The 20,036-nt window shown below is 36.1% G+C and overlaps 1 protein-coding gene across 15 annotated transcripts in view; it reads right to left on the bottom strand.

Annotated features, from left to right (window-relative positions):
- Positions 1-20,036, bottom strand: part of UTRN (utrophin) — a 348,963-nt gene that overhangs the window by 14,741 nt on the left and 314,186 nt on the right. For 11 of the 15 annotated variants that reach the window (XM_015284305.4, XM_040698161.2, XM_004935579.5 and 8 more), the window contains 6 exons: positions 13,061-13,197; positions 11,460-11,498; positions 11,147-11,212; positions 7,107-7,172; positions 1,688-1,846; positions 1,063-1,306 (listed from right to left, as the gene is read on the bottom strand). In XM_015284305.4, coding sequence (XP_015139791.2) covers positions 1,063-1,306; positions 1,688-1,846; positions 7,107-7,172; positions 11,147-11,212; positions 11,460-11,498; positions 13,061-13,197 — 711 coding nt within the window. The remainder of the gene's footprint in view (positions 1-1,062; positions 1,307-1,687; positions 1,847-7,106; positions 7,173-11,146; positions 11,213-11,459; positions 11,499-13,060; positions 13,198-20,036) is intronic. The other 4 variants (XM_040698160.1, XM_015284311.4, XM_040698162.1 and 1 more) reach the window with 3 other exon arrangements.

Raw genomic sequence — 20,036 nt, 5'->3', positions numbered from 1 at the left:
ATGCTAGATTAACAGCAACAACAACAATAATATTCTGCTAGAGGGGTAGGGAAGTCACTGGAACAAATGCATCCTAATGCTATGATGCCAAGACTACCTAGAAAAATGACAGCCAGCCAAGGGAATAACAGCAACAACTAAATCTTCATCACTGTAGTAAGGCTATCATCAACAGCAGGAACTTACATCATCCTGATACTTGTTTTACGCAGCCTGTTTCTTAGCTTAGTTAAATCCTCTGATCATACAACCAATTGTCCAGTTCAAGGAAGGCAGGAATCATTTGCCTTACTGGACTCTCACCCAATGGTCATGATTACTTCTGGGAAAATATTCATACATTTGAGCTTCCACACACAATGTTCTATGAGCTAACATCTCTACCAACACCTTGTAGAATTTGCCATTTTATTTTTTTTTTGTATTTAGATTTGCACATTCTTCAAAAATGATCAACATTTCTTCCCCCAACAAAGAAATTCTACAATCTCTAGCTACTGGCATGTGCAAAAAGGCTCCTGACTGCAACACCTACCTGTGAGTAGACTGTTTTGCTGTAGCTTATGGATGTAAACATGTTACTCAAGAACTGGACTTCTGAATGGAATTACTTGTTCCTTTGCATATTAGAAATACCTTTGGCAATCTGTCTTTGTTGTGTCAAGAAAGGTTTCAGTGACTGACTGTGGCAACAAAATGAAATAACTTAAGGAAAGATTGAAAAACTGAAGTCAAGTACAGGGTGTGACTGGTACAGCTACTTGGAAAAAGGTATATATCTTCTTCCCTCTGCTTTTAAATTTGGGAAAAAATGTTGCACTTGTTTATTTCCTAAGTTGCCATGATCACTCCAGCATTATAATCATTTTGTGCTCATCTGACATTCATAGTAGTTCAGAACAGAGCAGGAAAAATGCCTTTTCATCCTAGAAATGACTGAGTGCAACAGAGCAAACTAACAGTGAAAATATCTACAGTAAAATTCCAACATGTTTGCACCACCGAGAAATCCATCATGCAGAAGTCACCTGCCAGAAAAGACAGACATGAGTATACATTCACCTGCTCAAGTAGCTGACGCAGTCGGTGAAGCTGAGACTCCAATTGCTTATTGTGATCTTCCAATATTTGCATCCTTGCTTCCAGGCGACCTTTATGTTGCCTCAGAAGTTTAGCTTCAGCAATGAGCTCAGCATCTTCAGAAGCATGCTGAGGTGAAACAATGGAATCAGGAGGTGATGCAAGAGGGTTTATTCCTCTCCGAAGATGCTGCTCTTTTAGTTGTTCATATTCTATCTGCAGACTCCTGGTATATTGAAGAGTAGAATGATGATGTAAGTAATTTAAAATAAAAACATCCTTAGATCAAATTATGTTATCATGACCTCCAACTAGAGAACAGTAGTATCTCAGAGACAGTGTCTTGGCATGTAGTTTACGAAAAAATTCTACACAATGAAGTAGAGATGAACCCATGCTATTTTATTGTAGACTCATCCCCTTCAACCTAACAGAACTATGTCATGCCTTGGCTGATTACTACTACTATTATTATTATTATTTGCTGAAATAACTGTAATAATGACTCTTAGATGTATTTCTTCTCATCTCCAACAATACATTGCATACACTTAGCTCAAACAATGAGGTGACAATTTAAACACTAAATAGGATGCTTATGAAACACCTTTGTTCTTCCTCGAGGTCAGCAATGATGCGCTCCAACTCTCCTCGCTCTTCCTTTTCCACTGATTTCAGTATCTGTGCAGGACTCTGTGGCTGACTCACAGGTGACTCTCCTCCCAGCGTCTGACAGTACTGCTGGATAAGGGCATGCTCATCCTCTCTGGAGCAATACAACAATGCAGATTAAGACAGAGCAAAAACACATTTATTACATGAGCAAACAACTTTGTCAAGCGGAAGGGTTTCATTTGCTTGTCTATGTGAAAGGATTGAGTACGAAATAAGCCTGCAAGATTTTAAGGTATAAATGTTAGATGTGTATCTCAGCAAATTGTATTCAAATTTATGAACTGTTTCTAAAAATACTACAAAAGTGTATAAATACACAATGCACAGGAAAAAGAGCATTGATTAATAGTAGTGTAAAAAAAGTTTAATGTATGCATGGAGAAGAAATGCTGCTGGTGGTTCAGAAATAATGAAAACAAGAATCTGAGAATATAAACTGCAAGTTACTTACTTGAAATGCCTTAAAAAATAAATAAAACCATAAGAAGTGTAGCTGATCAAGTTTGGACCAGGTTCTGATATGATAATGAAAATGCCGTGGCACTTCTTCATCCTTTTTCTATTTTAGTAAAAACAAAACAAACCAAAAACTCCACTTCTTACAACCGAGTTTTTTCCAAAGTGATGTAACCTCTGCTGGGGCTTTACACACCATTGTACACTCCGTGTTCACTGAAATGTGCAGGATGTCCCCACACTGCAAACTGAAACAACTGCAATAAGCAGGCAAGTGGTATCATCTTAATGTCAACACCTTCAGCAAGCAAAGCAGCACAGTGTTAAAGCAGACTACAGAGAAGGAACAAAGTTCTATCATTCAGATTTCATAACAGTCTTTAAATATTAATTTAAATGATACAGTGTAACTGCATTACAGGCTTCTTTTGTGCTGAAGTGTTGATGTTTGTCAGGGAAGGCTCATCCGACAAAGTAGTTAAGTCTGCTTATTTTAATTAGGCATCAGAAAGATACTGTCTACTTTTTAAGATGATGAATTAGTTTCTAAGCAACTATGTAGGTCATTTGAAAGAATTTTTTTTTAATAGTGCACTGCAAAGTTAGATTTATTACATTTGAATTTATTAAAACTTAAATTCTGTCAAGATTTTACATTAGGTGTAACCTCATTTTTTAATAAACCATTTTTAAGAAAGAATTTACAGTGGAAATACTTAGATATTTTTCACACCGTTGTGTCCAATAGGTGACACCAAAACAGATAAATACAACCCTCCTTCAAGAATGATTCCAGACAACATTATATTTTGGACTCTCAGTTATTCAGTCCAGAGAAAAAAAATTCACTTCCTTCCTCTCTCACTGGCTTAAAGCCTCAGTGTCTGTATGTGACAGAGTGAATATTGACTGTTCTTTTTTAAGTCACCGTATCTTGCAAATGATTGCAGTCTTTTTCATGTGCTAAAGGTAAATCTGATAAAAACAATCTTCTAAAAGAAAAATATAATTTTACCACGTCTTCCACATCTAGTCTAACTTGCAGAATTACAATTTCAATAACCAGCACCTTAAATCTGCACCAAAAAATCTCACGACTGTAATTAAGGCTCACTAGTAATTAAGATTCATTAGTAGCACAGGAGTTCCAGCACTGGACTTCACAATGACCTACAACTGAAAGGAGTGAGACGTGCTCTGTGGCATGGAAATACTTTAATTTTGAGAAATCCGGAACTTTATTCATCAGAATTGATTGGAAACAGCACTTGGTCGCCAAAATAAAAACAGACCATCCAAATAATTTCTTTAGTCTTCTTGGTTGTTATTCTTCTGAAGACTCTTTATACTTTGAGGAAATACCAAAACTACACAAAATTCTTTCAACAGTAGAGAGTGCAGTTCCTTTTCAGCATTCCATCATACAAGAAAGCAGTGACAATAATATCCCAGAAGGTCAGTTTTCAAAGTACACCTCAAATGATAAGAACACCCCAACAACGCTAGCCAATGAAAATGGCATGTGAAAAATACTATTTCTCTGGATAAATATTTTCCAGATTGATTCCAAAACATGCATGAAGGGAGCAAGAGACAAAAAAACATTGCACATCATTTGCCCTCATCAAGACTGAGTTGTAGAGAGAAAAATTCATATTTCCTGACAGCCACTTCTCATCAGTGTTACTATTTTACCTGATCAAGATTTTAGATAGTAAGAGATGAGTATATTTGTGATTCTACTTCCCCCATTATCCTCATTTTTCCAGTAGTGTTCCTTTCATATCAAGCACCATGTATTCTAGTCCAAATAAAGAATACCTTGACCAACTGATGTGATGCCAAATATTCAGAGCAGGTTCAAGAAGGTACTCTGAAATGCTGTTTTTGTATTTAATCTGGAGCTAATTTCTCATTGTGACAAGTTGCCTTTTAACCATTTACACCATGTCAAAGTATTTAGGTGCTATATACTGGGACGCCATTTAGACTCATAAGACATTGAGTGCTCAAACTATCACTCTTGTTGATTGCTTGTTCCTAACCCTGCACCTGAGTGCACAGCTCCTTAACAAGAAAAATGTCTTCAGTTGACTATAAAGTGCCATCAACAGCACCGCAGACACTAAAATGATTGGTATTAAAGGCATTCATTAAAAGAGAGAAAGAGGAGAGAAGGAGGGAAGGAAGGAAAAAAAACAGCTACTAAACATTCACATTTACACACAAACAATTTATATTATTGTCCAGCAAAATTAATTTCAGTGTGGGCTAGCTAGGATGGCTCATACATAACAGGAATAAGAGAACTATGATCTCCTATTTCTCTAAAAATGTCTTCTGTCTTTTAATTTTCCTACACCATGATTTGTCAAATTGAGGTATGGCTTTCTGTGAGGAACACCATTTAACATTCTTTGTTGAAAAGTCTTCATTTCTCCTTATGAAAAGACTTTAATGTTATGTCAGAAAATTAAAACATGAGATAGATTTTTTGTTGTTGTTGTTAAGAGAATGGACATACTACAGCAAATATATATACGTTTTTGCTGTCTACAAATATTATTCCAGTTCAGGAAAATACATATTTTAGTAGAAATTTCACATCCTAGTGGAGTGTAGTGCAGAAATCCCTAAGGTGTTAAAGGATACCATGAAGATATTCAAGACAAGAGGTTAATTAGAAAAGAAGATATTTCATTGAAGAATGTTTTATTTTTCATTTCTGTAGAGAAACCTCACGATATTTAACCAACAGCAGAAGCTATCTTATTGTCTCTCCTTAGTCTTCCTTGGTGGTTATACTTCAATGAAGAAAAATTCTTGCACACACCCCTCTGAAGAATGAAGCGTGTTGAACTTACTGCTGATGAACTTGCTAACCTGTCAAGGCTAAAGCAGTGCTCTTCCAATACTAAGTGCAATTTTGCTCTGTAATAGGTTCATAGTAAACTGTGGGATTATTGAGGACTGATAAAGATCACAGAATATAACTCCAATCTCGAAGAGAGAATTTCATTTTAAAATCATCAAAAATCTCCTAAAGCTTCAAAAGAATAACATAAGAAAATGAGATTTTTCTCAGACAGGTTTCCTGCAGATGCCTCTGAGCTGAAAAATGTACATCCAAGTTTTAAATTGCTCCTTCTAATTCAGTCTATACAGAATGATTACAGCATGCATATTTTAACGTCAAGCTGCCAAACAATAAAAATAGAGCTGAGCTATAAAGCTAGATTCCCAATGTTCTCCCTGTAGGTGAATTATGATCAAAACTGGGATCCTAACTTTATGAGGTAACATTTATCACTTCATAAGTTTAGGATCTTCTGTTTTCTATAAAAATTTAATTAGAAGTTTTAAAACGACAGTTCTTCAGAATTTTCTAAGTACTTCTGTGTGTAGCTTAACAGAAATATGCAATGTTATCCACAAACAAAAGAAAAAGTGTCAGTGGGTAAAACAGTTTCTTTTTGTTCTCTTTGGCCTCTGAACTATTGTACATTTTCTCGTGCAATACTTCTCTTCTGACAACAGGACTAAGACACAGATTTGTAAGTCTCCCTCCCATTTTTAGACACAAGTTCACCATGTTCACCCCTCTTTTTAGGATAAAGAATATTCTTATAGGTGAGAAAGGAAACTGCATTTAAAATCAGAAGCTGAATTGCCAATAAAAAATAAATGCATACATCTCCCTTTATTACTGGAATGGTCCTATGAATACGTGTACATTCTTTGAATCCAAAATATACAACTCAGTCAAGTGTATAGGAATCTTGCTGCTTTCAGGTTTTCAGCTTTCCCTACCAAACAAGAATACTTTTTTTTCTTTCTTTCTTTTGGGAAACCAAAAGGGAATGGTTTGGCTGCACTTCTGTCATTGGTTTCCCAGTTACACATGGGAGAAAAAAAAAAATTAGCTTTATATAAGTAGAGCTTATCAAACAGAAAAGAAGAAACAAATTTGAAGGTTATCACAAGTGTCTCTTTGAAGCAGAATATTTAAAATCTCGCATTGTCAGTAAGTCAGGAGGTAATTTCACAGTCAGATTTTAAAACAGTCAATGAAAGTATACTGAGAATAACAGCATTTTCTAACTAACTAGAGTTGAACAATTTGTTTTCCCTTAAAAAAAGTTTATTTTATTAATTAATAACTTTAAAGAGGCAGGGTCCCACAACATTGATTTAATTAACAGAACAGAAGATACAGGAAGGTTTAGACATTGATGTATTTTATCACCAAAAAAGTTGTACTTAATTCATCAGTCATTCAAAGGGTTTTATGCTTTTCAGGTTCATCAATTCATTTTAACAAAGCATTTTATAATAAAAATGTCACACAATTCAAAAAAGAAAATAGCTTTGATAAAATTATGTAGGAGTATGCTTATATCCCCAAGTACAAACATGAATCAGCAGCCAGCAAACTGATACCTAAGCAAGAAGTAGCAACGCTCTTCTGTGTAGCCTGCACTATTGATCATTTTCTTGCAATGAATAAAACTGTTCTGGGAGCTAGCAGAAGTTATTGACCCATTCCACTGCCTACTTTGACACAGAAGTTTTCTTTTATATTATGATAAAAGCAGGAAAGGGACACAAAATAGAAACAACAGAATTGTGATTTTTTTCCAGTGACATGAAATTTCCCCATTTTTGAAGTGGAGCATCTGACAAACGTAGCTTTGCCTTATTTCACCAATCAAGAATCACCAATTTATACAACTGATTCTTGGAATAATGAAATTTAGCCAGGTCTTCATGGGGTCATACTAATTTGCTGCTTTCACTGGAGCTAAATTAAATTCTGTGTTACAACTTACAAAGGATTATAACCTACAGCTATAACCAAAGGTTCCTAGCAGCCTGAACAAGCAAGAGTTACTTACACGCTTCCTGTGGTGGAACTGCTGTCTGTGAGGAAGGAGCCATTGGTCCTTTCCATTTGTGCAAGCCTGAAAGGCAGGGAAAGACCATGACTTTCATAGATTGTGCTGAACAGTTTCAACAGAGGCACTGAGAAGATCAGCTCAGATATGGTAACTTTGGTACACATGAATAGGAATAAATCTGTAGATTTGCTAACCAAAAAGAATCCTATAATTCAGAGAACTTTCATGAGAAACTTAAGCTACAATTAACTAATTCTACTTGCTAAGCTACAAAGAACAAGTATATTTCCTATATCTAAGTGTGGGGAAAGAAATGTCGTTTTTGCATAACAATAAGGTTTACTGATGTCAAAGAGGTGCTGCAGAGCTTGGATACAAGAAATTCCTGTTTGCAGAATAGAAGACCTGCATTTTTCAGAAACTTCAGGTGAAGTACTGGTACAAACTGGTTCCATGGTCTGAATAATAGCCAGAGGGTAAGGTTAACTATAAGATGTTATCTCAGCATACCATAATAGATTAAAAACTAATCAAGAAAGGGAAGAGGAAGAGAAAAGGGTTAATCAATTAGTAAACAGGGATGGCACATCCGCTAAGGGAATTATAAGTGTTGGATAGGCTGTAAACCCTGTAGTACTCAACCAATGAGAAAGCAAAAGAAGGAATTTGCGCCAGAATGTAAGAAATATAAAATGTTGCATCTCTCCAGTTGTGTGCATCTCTACCCTGAAGGTTGCTTGCTTTTGTAAAAGTGTGAAAGAAATTGCGATTCATAGCAAATTCTGACTGAGCCTGCACTACTGCACATGAACATTTCTCACTTTAGTAAAATTATCACTAGCACCACAATGACTCTCATGGTAAAATTAGTTGAAGAGGTATTTTACAGATGGTTTTCTTTCTTTCCTTCCTTCTTTCTTTCTTCCTTTCTTTCTTTTCCTTAATAAAGCTGAACTAACAGAAGAACAGAAGAGGACAAATACTTTTTAAATACAGCATACGTAGCATCTGAAATTATGTTTGACAAATAACATCACACAGGATAGACATGTCCTGGAAAGCAACACCAAAATTGGTGTAATTACAGGGAGTCACTGACTACGGTTGCTGTGTTTTGGAAGGAACTGATCTAAAAGGACTGGATTACTACCGTATGTGCCACAACATTTTTAAAAAATCACAGCAGGAATTCTCTATCTATTCAGCTTTCTAGGGAAGACATACTTTATCTATGTAAGACGTATAGAAGTCCAGAAACACTTGATACGATGCATATAAATACAGGTATTTCCTTTACTGTAAAGATATCTGAAACTTCACTCTCGAATTTGGAAGTGCAATACGCATTATTACAGGCATCTTCAAACTTTATTTTTGAAAGCAGTGGGTAAAGACCTAAAAAAGACAACCCATGAGCTCCAGTGTATTCCTTTAGCATGGAACAAGTTTGCCCATCTGTATGCTTATTAGTGTTCCTCAGAGCTGAGGAGCATCAGTGAAAGTATGCACAGGTTGAAGTTGTCTTGATCACCTTGCCTACCAGTGCAATGCTGTGCCCTAAAGGGAGGCTCCCTCAACTGAAGGGCGGAAAAGCCGTGTGACTCAAGACACCCAAGCCATCTCTGCTCTGGGCCACCTCAAGCATCTCTAGCTCCTAGCAAGCAACAAGCACAAACGGGTGCTTACAAGTCTCTGTAATGCTGTTCAGCTTAGCATCTTTAAGACTCTCATGAAACATCACTGATTTTTAAATTGATCTTCATATCCCCATGTCCTATAAGGTGGTACAGCATTTTTTTCAGAGAGCAGAGTGTTCCCTGAATTTCTAAGTCAGTAAAACTATCTTACAAAGGAGGATTCTACTGTTATCATCAGGTTTTCAATCCACACCATGTAGTGAGGGTTTGCTTAGAATAGCGTGGGGAGCCAAGAGACAGCAGAGGGAGACAGGAAAGGAACTCCATTTCTGCAAAGTGCCTTCAAATGAGAGACAAACTGAAAGCTGAGAAAGTGTACTAGAAGCAACCCTGAAACACAGAACAGAAGAAAAAGGCAGCTGATTGCAGATATGTATTGAACGTACAAAGGATTTTTGCTGAAACACAACGTAACCATAAGAATTGTTACCGGAAAACAGACCTGAATGTTCTTTAAACAGTGACAACAAAGGTTTCAACTCTAATACACTGTTTTTGCTACACAGTCTTTTTAACAAGGCCTCTTGTTAAAAATCTCCTCTAATAAAAAGACAATCACGTAAACATAAGGTTCACTGCCAATTTCACTTGCCGTATATGTAACTATTTACAGTTATGAACACTATTCAACAAATATTTCAAAACTCTGAAATCCTTCACTAATTGGCTAACAGGTCTGTTTTCCATCAACATACTACTTCTTGAAAGAAGCTTAGATGAAAGGGTTGGGATAATGAAAATATTTACTAATTTATATGTGAAATATTCATGGTAGCAGATCCACCAAGAAAGCACACAATAAAAATTATGAAAGCTACAGAGTGAATTATGTGTTCATTTTTTAGATTTTATTACTAGAGGAAAAATACCTTGAAAACTTCTAGATAGGTTATGAGTAGAAAAATTAGGTTGGATAGATCTGGTGGCTTTTTGTTTGTTTGTTTTGTTGTTGTTATTTTGCTAACCACCTTCTGCACACAGCAGGTACAGGTTGGACTTTGCATCTTGAAAAAGCCCTGAACAGTGCATAGTTCACATTTAGAAATCTAATCAAGAGCAGAATTGAGGAGGAGTAGAGGGAAACCAGTTTACAGCACTTCGGATCTCCACTGACTCTTAACGGAGTACATAGTTAGAGCCTCATCGGGACACAGAAAGCCATTATGGCATTACAGACTGAAGAAAGGACATAAAGGGACAAAGAATTCTTACATCTTTGTAGAGAACTCTGATTTGTTTGTTTGTGTACAGATGGTAGACTTATCCACAGACTTCTATTGGTTAAAGCAGTGAGAAGTCAACAGTGGGTGACTTATACAAATGACATGTTCTAAGTAATTGACAAGTACTACAACTTCGACAATATACTACATTTTTAAGGAAGAATGAAAATGCAGTTTGTTGAGATAAAAAAAGAGAAAAAAAGAAAAGAGATGAGGCTGACAGTAGACAATCCTTCAGCATCAATTTCAGCTCCATTTTTCCCTTTCTACAAAGACCATGTGATAGGTAACACAGATGTTTGTTAACAAACTGTTTTGAAGCTTTATTTATGGTGCCCATAAGTAAGATTACAGTAGCAAATAGGTAACTTGAGCATAAGCTTTTAACGTTTATCCAAAAAGCTGAAAAAGTTAATTTTGTTTGTAGGATGCATAGATCAGTTACAACAGAAAAAAACACCCAAAGCAAAACCAAGTCAGTTCCAGTGGGAATATGGATCAATTTCTGTCTTGCCTAAAAGCAGACTGTCTTTACTTATTTTTGAAAGAGTAGCTCTGGTTAGTGCTTAAATCTCATTGGCTCCAAACAGACAGAAGAGAGCTCAATAAAACACTTAAGCACAGAGATGGACTTGGTACAATAAACATTATGTCCTAAAAGGTCTTGGGTGACCCCATAAAGGTCAGAATGCTAAATACCTGTAATTAATATATCCTCTGCTATAAGTCAATGGCAATGAATAGTGTCAGCCTATCACAGAAGTAAAAGAAAAGTTGGCTCTAAAATACATCTGGGAAAAACTATATATCAACAAGCTAAGTTTATTCCCAAAAGTTAAAAGTGAAATAAAAGGAAAACAGCCCATTTCAGAAATAATAGATGGTAATTCTGCAAGTTTTCATTTTGTATGACAGTTGACAGATTTAAAGCATCTACTTTATATTTAATATGACTATATTCAGAAGCTGATGATTTAAAAATGTTTGACTTACGTCTGAGTACAAAGAATTATATCTTTTTAATAAATAATGCCCAGTCAGTAGAGTAGATTAAAATCAGCAAAAATCAATCAGAAAATGCAGTGTACTGGTGAGAAACAGTCTGTGCATTTCTTACCTAGTAGCATACTGCTCTATCCTGGAGTGCGTGTCATCATGAAATAGCTGTGGAGACTGGGAAGGGCTATTTAAAAAAAAAAGAAAGAAAAAAAAGAGAAGTTATTGGTGTCAAAAGCAATTCATGATATAGGTAGAATTATTTTATAGTAATTTAGACTGATGACAAATAAATAAATTCATAACATTGCTGAGGGGGTTGTTGCTTTGGGTCAGCCATGTCCTATAGCTCATGCACATGAGATTAGCAGCAATTCAGCTTAGAGAAAAGTAGTCTATCAAGCTTTCTGGACAAAGGGATTCTGCATACTCACTCATATTGCTCTGGCCACATACTGATGAGAGTGATAGGACTGTAAGGAAGACAAAAAAAGGAAAGAAAGAAAGAAAGAAACTATGAAACAAACTTTGGAGCCATTTAAGCAAGAGAATGCTAGAGAAACACATATTTTAACCAACAACCCACTCATTATTTGAACCAGCAACAACCGACTTTGAAAAGAGACAGCAGCAGATATTACAGCGTATCATGAAAAGACAGGAGACTGACTTACAAACTTCATTTTGATAGAAATCAAATTCTAAAAAAATACCAAAACAGTATTACTGATTAAACCGGAGCTTGTAAACCACAACCAATTTGTTTAAATACTGTTCAAGCATTCCTTTTAAACTAACTAGAAAATACTCCTACAAAAACACATTGAGGGAAAAGAAACACAACAACAATACACCCCACTGTATATAGAAGTTATCAGTGCTTATTTTCCTACTGCATAAAAATAATCTAAGGTAAACATATATTGCATAATATTCTGTCACTTGGATAAGCATTTAGGATTTCTGATTTAACTTTTTTCAAGAACCATACTACCGAGCATTGTCACCCGAGGCAGGGAGAACCCATACCAGTAGTTTCCTCAGCACGGTACTGGCAATTTATCTGTGTATTTTCCACACGACAGGCCAAAAGAGTTTCACCCCAACCTGTGATTACAGTTTTGATACTCAAATTCCTGGCACCCTTGGCAAAATTTTGCTTCTCTTTGTTTGTGACATATTTGTTGTTAAATAGAGATCTGTCAAGGACTGCCCTGGTGAATAACATTTGAACATCTGTGTGTACATTATGCTTAGAACACAGGCCATCAGACATGCCAGTTTTCAGATTTCCTTCTGTTTCTTAAACCAATAATGAGTGAGTTTTGTTTACTGTAAGTAAAACACACAATCCTCTGGTCACAAAATTGAGCTTGGACAAGCGCACTGGGCTTTAGCACACAAGCAGAGCACATACACTGAAGCTCCACAGTGGCTGCTGGTGGTGACTAAATGGTTCAGTGTTTAGACAGCATACACAGTAGCAACCACAAACTCCAAGATGTCACAGGGAGTTAATTCATGAAACCACTTCTGGTGCCCTGTTAAAATATCTTGATTTTTTTCATATAAGAGTCTCCTTTGCTGACAGCAACCAACCACCTAAGTAAATAAAGTAGAATATTTCTGTCAGCACAGTGAATAACACTGGGGAGACACAGACAGTGCTCTGCTCTATCAGTCCTCCTGTATTTCTGAAGTTTGTAGGAACCTCATTAGCTCAGAGATTTCTAACTCTAGGGACTTAACATGACCGTGTAAAGAGGAAGGTTCCAGAAGTCCAATCTTCCAAAGGCTATAAAAGTTGTTTGTTTTTTTTTTTGTATAACAGCCAATAAGATCCCCCCAAAATTAACTGCTACATGGCTCTATAGCAAAATACTAAAAAAATTCAAAATAAAAACATGTACTTTTCAAATACAGGCAAGATCTGCAAACAAAGCAAACAACTGACCACTCTTTGGTTTCACTTTTTTTTGTTTTTAACGGACCAGACCAGTAATGCCAAGAGCATCTGCTCTATAATTAAGCTTACGTCTCCAGGTTGTCACCCTCCAGAACTGTTTGCACAGGTAGGTAGCCAAGACGCGGATGTTTTGCAAAATACTTCTTTGAGCGGAACTTGTTCTTCAGCACCTTGGTGAAGTCTCGTACATCTTCCCCAGATGTTGTCTTAAAAAGTTAAAAGAAATTAAATTGAACATTACTAAATAGCACTGACAATCATACTGCTGCTACTCTCCTGAAAGAAGGAAGAACTTCAAAATGTCAGTGATGTTAAAAACGCCTTTTTAGTGGTGTGAAATACAGCACTCTAATAATGGTAATGCATCTACAAACTCTCTTCTATTAGAAAAAAAAAGTGAGGCTTCAAACTCCTAGCAATGAATTCACTAGATTTACCAATTACTAATTACAAAATTAGAGAAAAACTGAAACAGGTTCAAGTCTTAAGTTGAGCATTTACAATCTTAACAAAACTGAAAAAAGCGAAGTTTGTCAGACATAAGGGGATACTCTCAGCCACTGAAAGTAATTCTGACAGTATACTCATGCACATCAATCTTGTGACTCACCTTCAAAGAAAAAACTAAAAGCCTTGCAATGACTTTGCTGAAAAAAAATACAGCTAACAGGAATGGCTTTACTTTAAAAAAGCAAAACAAAAAAGCCAGTACACCACACAGTTTACACAGCTCCACATATTCACAAATTGCCACAAAATATTCAATGCCTGCTATTATATACCAGAACTGAAAAACCTTACACTGGGGTGGAAGCAGTAAGTGCTAAACCATTCTCTCCTTCAAGATCCAAGCTTTTAATGAGACTTTTCTCATGTTTTCAGATCTCTTCCTCCAGGTTTGTACAATTATCTGTATCATTCCAGGGCAAGAAATAGCTGCAGACAAAATTATAACCGTCCTATGGGCGCTGTTCAGAGGCACAGTCAGAAGCAGATCTGGTAAGAACAGCCTGTGCCTGAAGTAACAAACCTACAGAGTGGGACAGCATCCTCCTTACTACCACACTATGAGGTTGGTAAGAAAATCAGCCCCAAGATTTTGCAAGTCTAAAAATACCAGCTACAACCAGTAAAAGCTCTCTGAAGAAACTTTTCTACTGGTCCTCACTGACGCTGCCTTTCCCAAAACCAACAAATGCTTAGCTCCATCTCACTCCCACAGCTGGAATTTAGAACAGAATTTAAATTGACACAGCTGCTTTTAAGGATCAGTTCAATTAGAAATAATCACAGCAGTAATGACAACACTGTTTTGGTAATGCTACTCAATTGCTGCTTCAAAAGCAGGAATGCAAAGCAAAATAGACAGGGAAGGTGAAAGAGACAATATAAGGTGAAAGTGGCCATAACAGATGTCTGTGGGCAGAAACAACAGTATACGATTTGACTTTATAATACTCCTGTTTTCAGACCAAACTGAGTACTTAAACAGAATGGTCCCCAACACATGGAGCAGTGTTTCTTTTTGCAACTGCAATTAAAAAAAGCTAAAGTGGCCATTCACCTCCTGTATTGGCTGCAGTTTTGCCATGGCTTCCACAGTCTACAGCCCAAACTCTGTAACTAACTGTGGACTGTATTCTTGCAGACGCTGCTTAGGGAGAAGCATGTTAACATAAAAAGATGCCAAAGTGAATGAACACCTGTAAAAAAAAGAAGAGTTAAGTTTGGTAATTTTTTTCCCCATTACTTAATAGTAAAAGGCCTAGCAGCAGGTCAGACAAACTTCTCTTCAATTGTATTTTCTATCTTCGAAACATAAAATTCATACGTGAATATGGAAATATGTTTAACGTGTATAATACAGGCAGTTATAAAATCTGTAATGCGGGTCAGAGTACCAGTAAAAACAGTAGATAATCAAACTGATGTTGTTTGTGGCATCTGGCTTTAATGAGTAGCAACAAAATCAGCACATTTGGGATTAAGAAGCGTTTGAACCCCCAGATTTTAATACAGGTAAAATTCAGAGAGGGCTCACAAAATCATGCTCAGAAAGCATCTGCTACACGCATGGAATCATCCAAATAAGGTCTGTGAAGTCCAAAGGGCTGCTTCTTCTCACACAACAGTAACTCCAGCAGATGGAATTCTGTCCCAAGGCCAATGAATGAAAGTTTTACTACCTACACATTACAGAAATAAACGTGCAGTGAGCTGCCAAACTTTTCCTCTGGTGTACTCTTTACTTGCTATGACAGGCTGACCCAGTTCCTTGAAAAGACCAATTTTACTATGCACTGGGTGAGGATGATAAATACTAACCAGTGAAATTTGAGAAGATACGGAAGAACTTTTTTTTTCACAGGATGAAGACATAACTTTTAGAAGCATTTATCGTATGTTTTTGCCCATAGCCACACTACACAATCCAATCAAAAACCATGCCAGAAGAGGGGTGCTACAACATTTATCTTCTGAAAAAGAATAGCCAGGAGCTGCTGTGTAGAATCTATCTATTAAATTAGAAACAACAGGTGACTTGTACAACCCCTTACATCACGACATCTCAGCTTAGGTCCACACAGGTCAATAGCATTGAATATAATAACAGAACATACAATAACAGAAGTACTTCAAAAAGCGAAGAAGAATAAAAAAAAACAAAACAACTTCTCAGGCAAAAGACTACTCTGCCAGCCTCAATTTAAAACTTTAGTTCTTAAAAAATGGTGAAGTTTAGGAAAGAATGACTAAGATCCATGGCTGGCATACATAAATAATTAACAAACCCTGTTAACGTCTCGAGGAAAATATATGAAATAACTGACAAACTGGCATTAGCGCTCTTCAGTACACAGCTAGGAATAAATGGAGTCGTAAGTCAAACTAGAACCATTAAAAAAAAAAAAACCTTGTAAACCAATACATGCCTAAGAAACTCTGGGATTTAAATGGAAAACAGTGGAAAATACAGAAGATGCTAGGCATAGTTTTCCTATGTAGGTTAAGAAAAAGATCGTGATATATTTTTCATGCATCAGTAATAGGACAAACCTTCATTGGGAAAAAGTACAAAGAATGTAATAAAACTGTTGGGAGAGATCTAAAAGATGAATATGTATGCGTGTATATATATATCTATACATAATGTGTATATATATATATATATAGATGTAAATTTTAAGATTTTTTTAAAGAGCATAATCTTTTTTACATCTCCTTATTTTGTTTCTTGACATTTTATTAATCTGAAACATTAAGTAGATTCTGCACCATTAACCAGACTGTACTTGATATATAATAAATACACTCTCACACATGTCAATCGCTCCAAAACTAATGCCTCCTATTTATTTCCATGGAAACTACAACAGCCACCACTATTGAAATACACCATCCACCGCCTCACTGTGCTCACATCCACTGTTTTGTCTTCATAAACATTCAGAAAGTGTCTATGAATGTCGATGGGGGCCATTTTTTGCTGCATGGAGGAATTCAGTGACACACCTTTGCTTCATATGCACTTCCATGTCAGACACCATTTTGTCAGACTGCCCCTCTGCTGCCATCTGTCACACAGCAACAACATATAATGGAATATTGGTGGGAAGCTTCATCCTCTGCTGCTATACCACCATCATCTGCCTCTGACACTGTGGGCCAACAGAATACAATAGGAGGCATTACTTTTGGAGCAACCCTCATAAACACATATATTTTAAATTGACACAGTAGCACCCAATTCTCCAATAACTTGAACATATGTTCAAATTTACACATTCCTTCCCATTCAGCAAAGCACCTACACTTTTAAATAGCATCTCCTGGTCCTTGATTGAGGCAAGAGAGAAGATACCACAAAAAATCAGGTTATTAAAGACACAAGAAATGTATTTGTGTCTGTCACTACTGCATCAGTGATGTTTGCACTGTGTAGCACTATGAAGATGACCTTTCTCTGATCACTTTCAAATAGAGGCATTTCATAGCACTTTTTTCACCAAGAGGCATGACACATTTTGTGAGCTACGAAATCAAGCTGTAATTTCAAGAGTAACTCTTTTAACTCAGAATTTTACAAGTTAAATTGCAAAAGAGTAGCAGATCATATAAGCTGGCTAGCTGAGCAACCGGAACCGAGAGACTTAAAGCATGTTGAGCAGCTGCTTGATATCAAAGATAGCTTTTTTTATTTTTTCAGGGAAAGGAGTAATAATCTCTGAGCTCCTCAGATGGAAGCAATGTTCTGCATATAAAATACTCAGATTTGCCCATTTTTGCTGTTTTCTCTAATCTTCCCCATAGAACAACCTTATTTTGTTAACAGTGAAGTGTCACCCTTGGTGAATTGATAAACTTGTCAAGTTGAAACCACTGACTTTCTTATGTCAGTTGCTTATAAAACATCGAGGCTGCTTAATGTTCAGGAATGTAACTGTCTTCTCCGGCTGTCAGTAGCCATTAAGCTTTCTGATGACTTACCTAGAGGAGGAGCCTTAGCAGGCACTATTGCAGATAAGCTTTATTGTGCCTGAAGCAAAATTTTCACTCTAGGGTAAAGTAAAATTCAGCTAATACTTTCTGACATCTTTCTTATCCTGTTCTGAGCTTCTTCAGGGCAATAAAATTGTGCTCATTTCTCTTGCAAGGTAAATTGCCAACAAAAATTACCAAAATTAAAAACACAGTCATTAGGAAAATATTTATTTTGGACACCATATTAAATTATTTTGAAGACCCAGTCATTCAAAATTTACAGTAGTTCATTTGCAAACAAAATGTAATGGAAGATAACATAGAAGAGAGCTCCTAGGAGGAGTAAGGTATGTCCTGAAGTGAAATACAGTCAGTTGATTCCGACTGTGTTCACATGCACCAAGAATTATTTTAGAGTTCTCTCTGCCAACATGTCAAATCCATTTCATCTTCACTATTTTTTATTTCCTCATGTTGAAGAGGTTAACCTTTGCAGCCACCATTTTGCACAGAGAGGCTACAGAAAAAAAGTTCCCCAAGTTAATGGCTGTGCCAGGTGTGTGTACTGACACAGAGGTCAGGACCTCAACAGAAATCAAGCTTGCAATGATAAAGTTCTCAGCATTGCTGATCTGACATCTATATGCTACTTCAAATTAGCTGCTTTTAAGGTTTTGCTATGGAATACAGGAGCTGTTAGGTCAAAATAGTTTGGAGAAAGAAAACTGATGCAGTAATTATTTCTGCTTAGAATTAAAAGATGTAATTGGTACAGAGAGTCACAGTAATATAACCCAAGTACCACTACTGAGAGTGTTCCTGTTCCAAAAAACTGAGGACTTACTAGTATTCTTGACTTTGATGCTAGATTCTGACTGTAGGATTACAGTGAATTACAGAAAAAAATATATAATCAAAGTAGTTATCATATTTTTTTTCAATTTTCAGCATCAAGAAAACCCAACTGTAAACTAAGGAGAACACCAAAGGGCATTAGGGATTGGGCTTCAGAAGCAATACACAACTACCTGGCCTCATTCTGAAATTATGAAGGAATTCCTACCTGATGCAAACACTGTAGAGGATCTTGCTCTTGCAAATACAATTTTAAATGCACATTCCTTAAGCCATTCTTCAGGTTATATTCAATTTAAGTAGCAAAGCCTCTGAGAAATCCCTTCATATCCCTACACTGAATAACTTACCGGAAGGCAATTAAAAGGTTTTTCCTCCATCTGTGATTGAGCTCCAGTTCAAAATGTCAGCTTTATTAAGCAGTTAAGTGTTTGTTTTTTCTAATTATTGCTAGTACTCTTGATGTTAATGCATTTGTATCAATACATTTAGGTAAAAGAGAAGCTAGATTTCATTAAGGCAGTTTGATGAGAGCATGTATTTATAGTCTGCTTTGCAACACAGGCCACAAAAATAACACCAACAGCATTTGAATCAAGCTGAAAAGGTTCTAAAAACATGCTAGCCTTAGCAGACTAGATGCACTCTCCCTGTTCAGACTATTTGTATTGTAATATAATGGATTCTAAGGAATAATTCATTGATCTTCAGTACCCCTATTTTTATTATTGTTTTTTTATTGTGTAGACTCAGCACTATGCTATTTTTTGGGCATCATTCCATCTAAATACATAAGCTATCCTACTAACATGCTGCAAACAATTTTGCAAGTTCTTGAATACTATATTGCATTAATTGAGTTCAACCTGTAGAGAGGCTTAGCAACAAATTAATACAGCAGCAATACATTAGACATTGCTACAAACAGTAGTAACAAAGTAAGTAAAGTAAAAAGTAAAGTAAAAGTCATTAAAGTAAGTGAAGGTGATTTTTTTTCATAGCTCTATCATCTTTGAGGATCAATTTGTAGCAATATATGGACCAGGCTCTCAATGACATTATCTAGCTTGCACGGGAGCTGGACTAGATGACCTCTAAAGGTCCCTTCCAACTCAAAATGATCCTATGATTTTGTAATAAATAGCATTAGATTCTTTTTGTGAAATCAGTTCTTCAATCGTGACCCAACTCAGATAACAGTTAAAATGAACTGCAAGTAGGTACTGATTATGCAAGTTAAATAGCCATGTCTTCATTCTGTTCATATAATGGGTCGTTTCTAATCTGAGTTTGTTCTAAGCATACGGACCTTTAGCACTGTTACTTAAATTATATACATATTATACTATTAAATTTTATGATTGAATGAAAATTCTTCTGAACAGCTATGAGATTAGTCTTCAACAAAAAAAGAAAAAAAGAAAAAAAAAAGAAAAAAAAGAAGAAACCACAAAAGCGGTGCCCAATCCTGTACTTAAAATAGTGTCTTAGAAACTTCCTTAGACAAATCTTGTTTGAATATTTCATCGGCAAAATATTGCACTGTGAATTAATTTCTGCTAGCCAACGCATGCAAAACTCTCAAATAATTACCAGCTGGAAACCATCAAAATTTAGTTCTTTTTCTTCTTCCAGCTACACACCAATTTTAAAACAACTCTGTGAACAGTAATTACTCAAGAGAAAACACATTTGTTCAACTATGTTT

The sequence above is a fragment of the Gallus gallus genome, chromosome 3 (genome assembly GCF_016699485.2).
Source record: "Gallus gallus isolate bGalGal1 chromosome 3, bGalGal1.mat.broiler.GRCg7b, whole genome shotgun sequence".
Classification (NCBI taxonomy): domain Eukaryota; kingdom Metazoa; phylum Chordata; class Aves; order Galliformes; family Phasianidae; genus Gallus; species Gallus gallus.
This window is presented reverse-complemented; position numbering and strand designations above follow the sequence as displayed.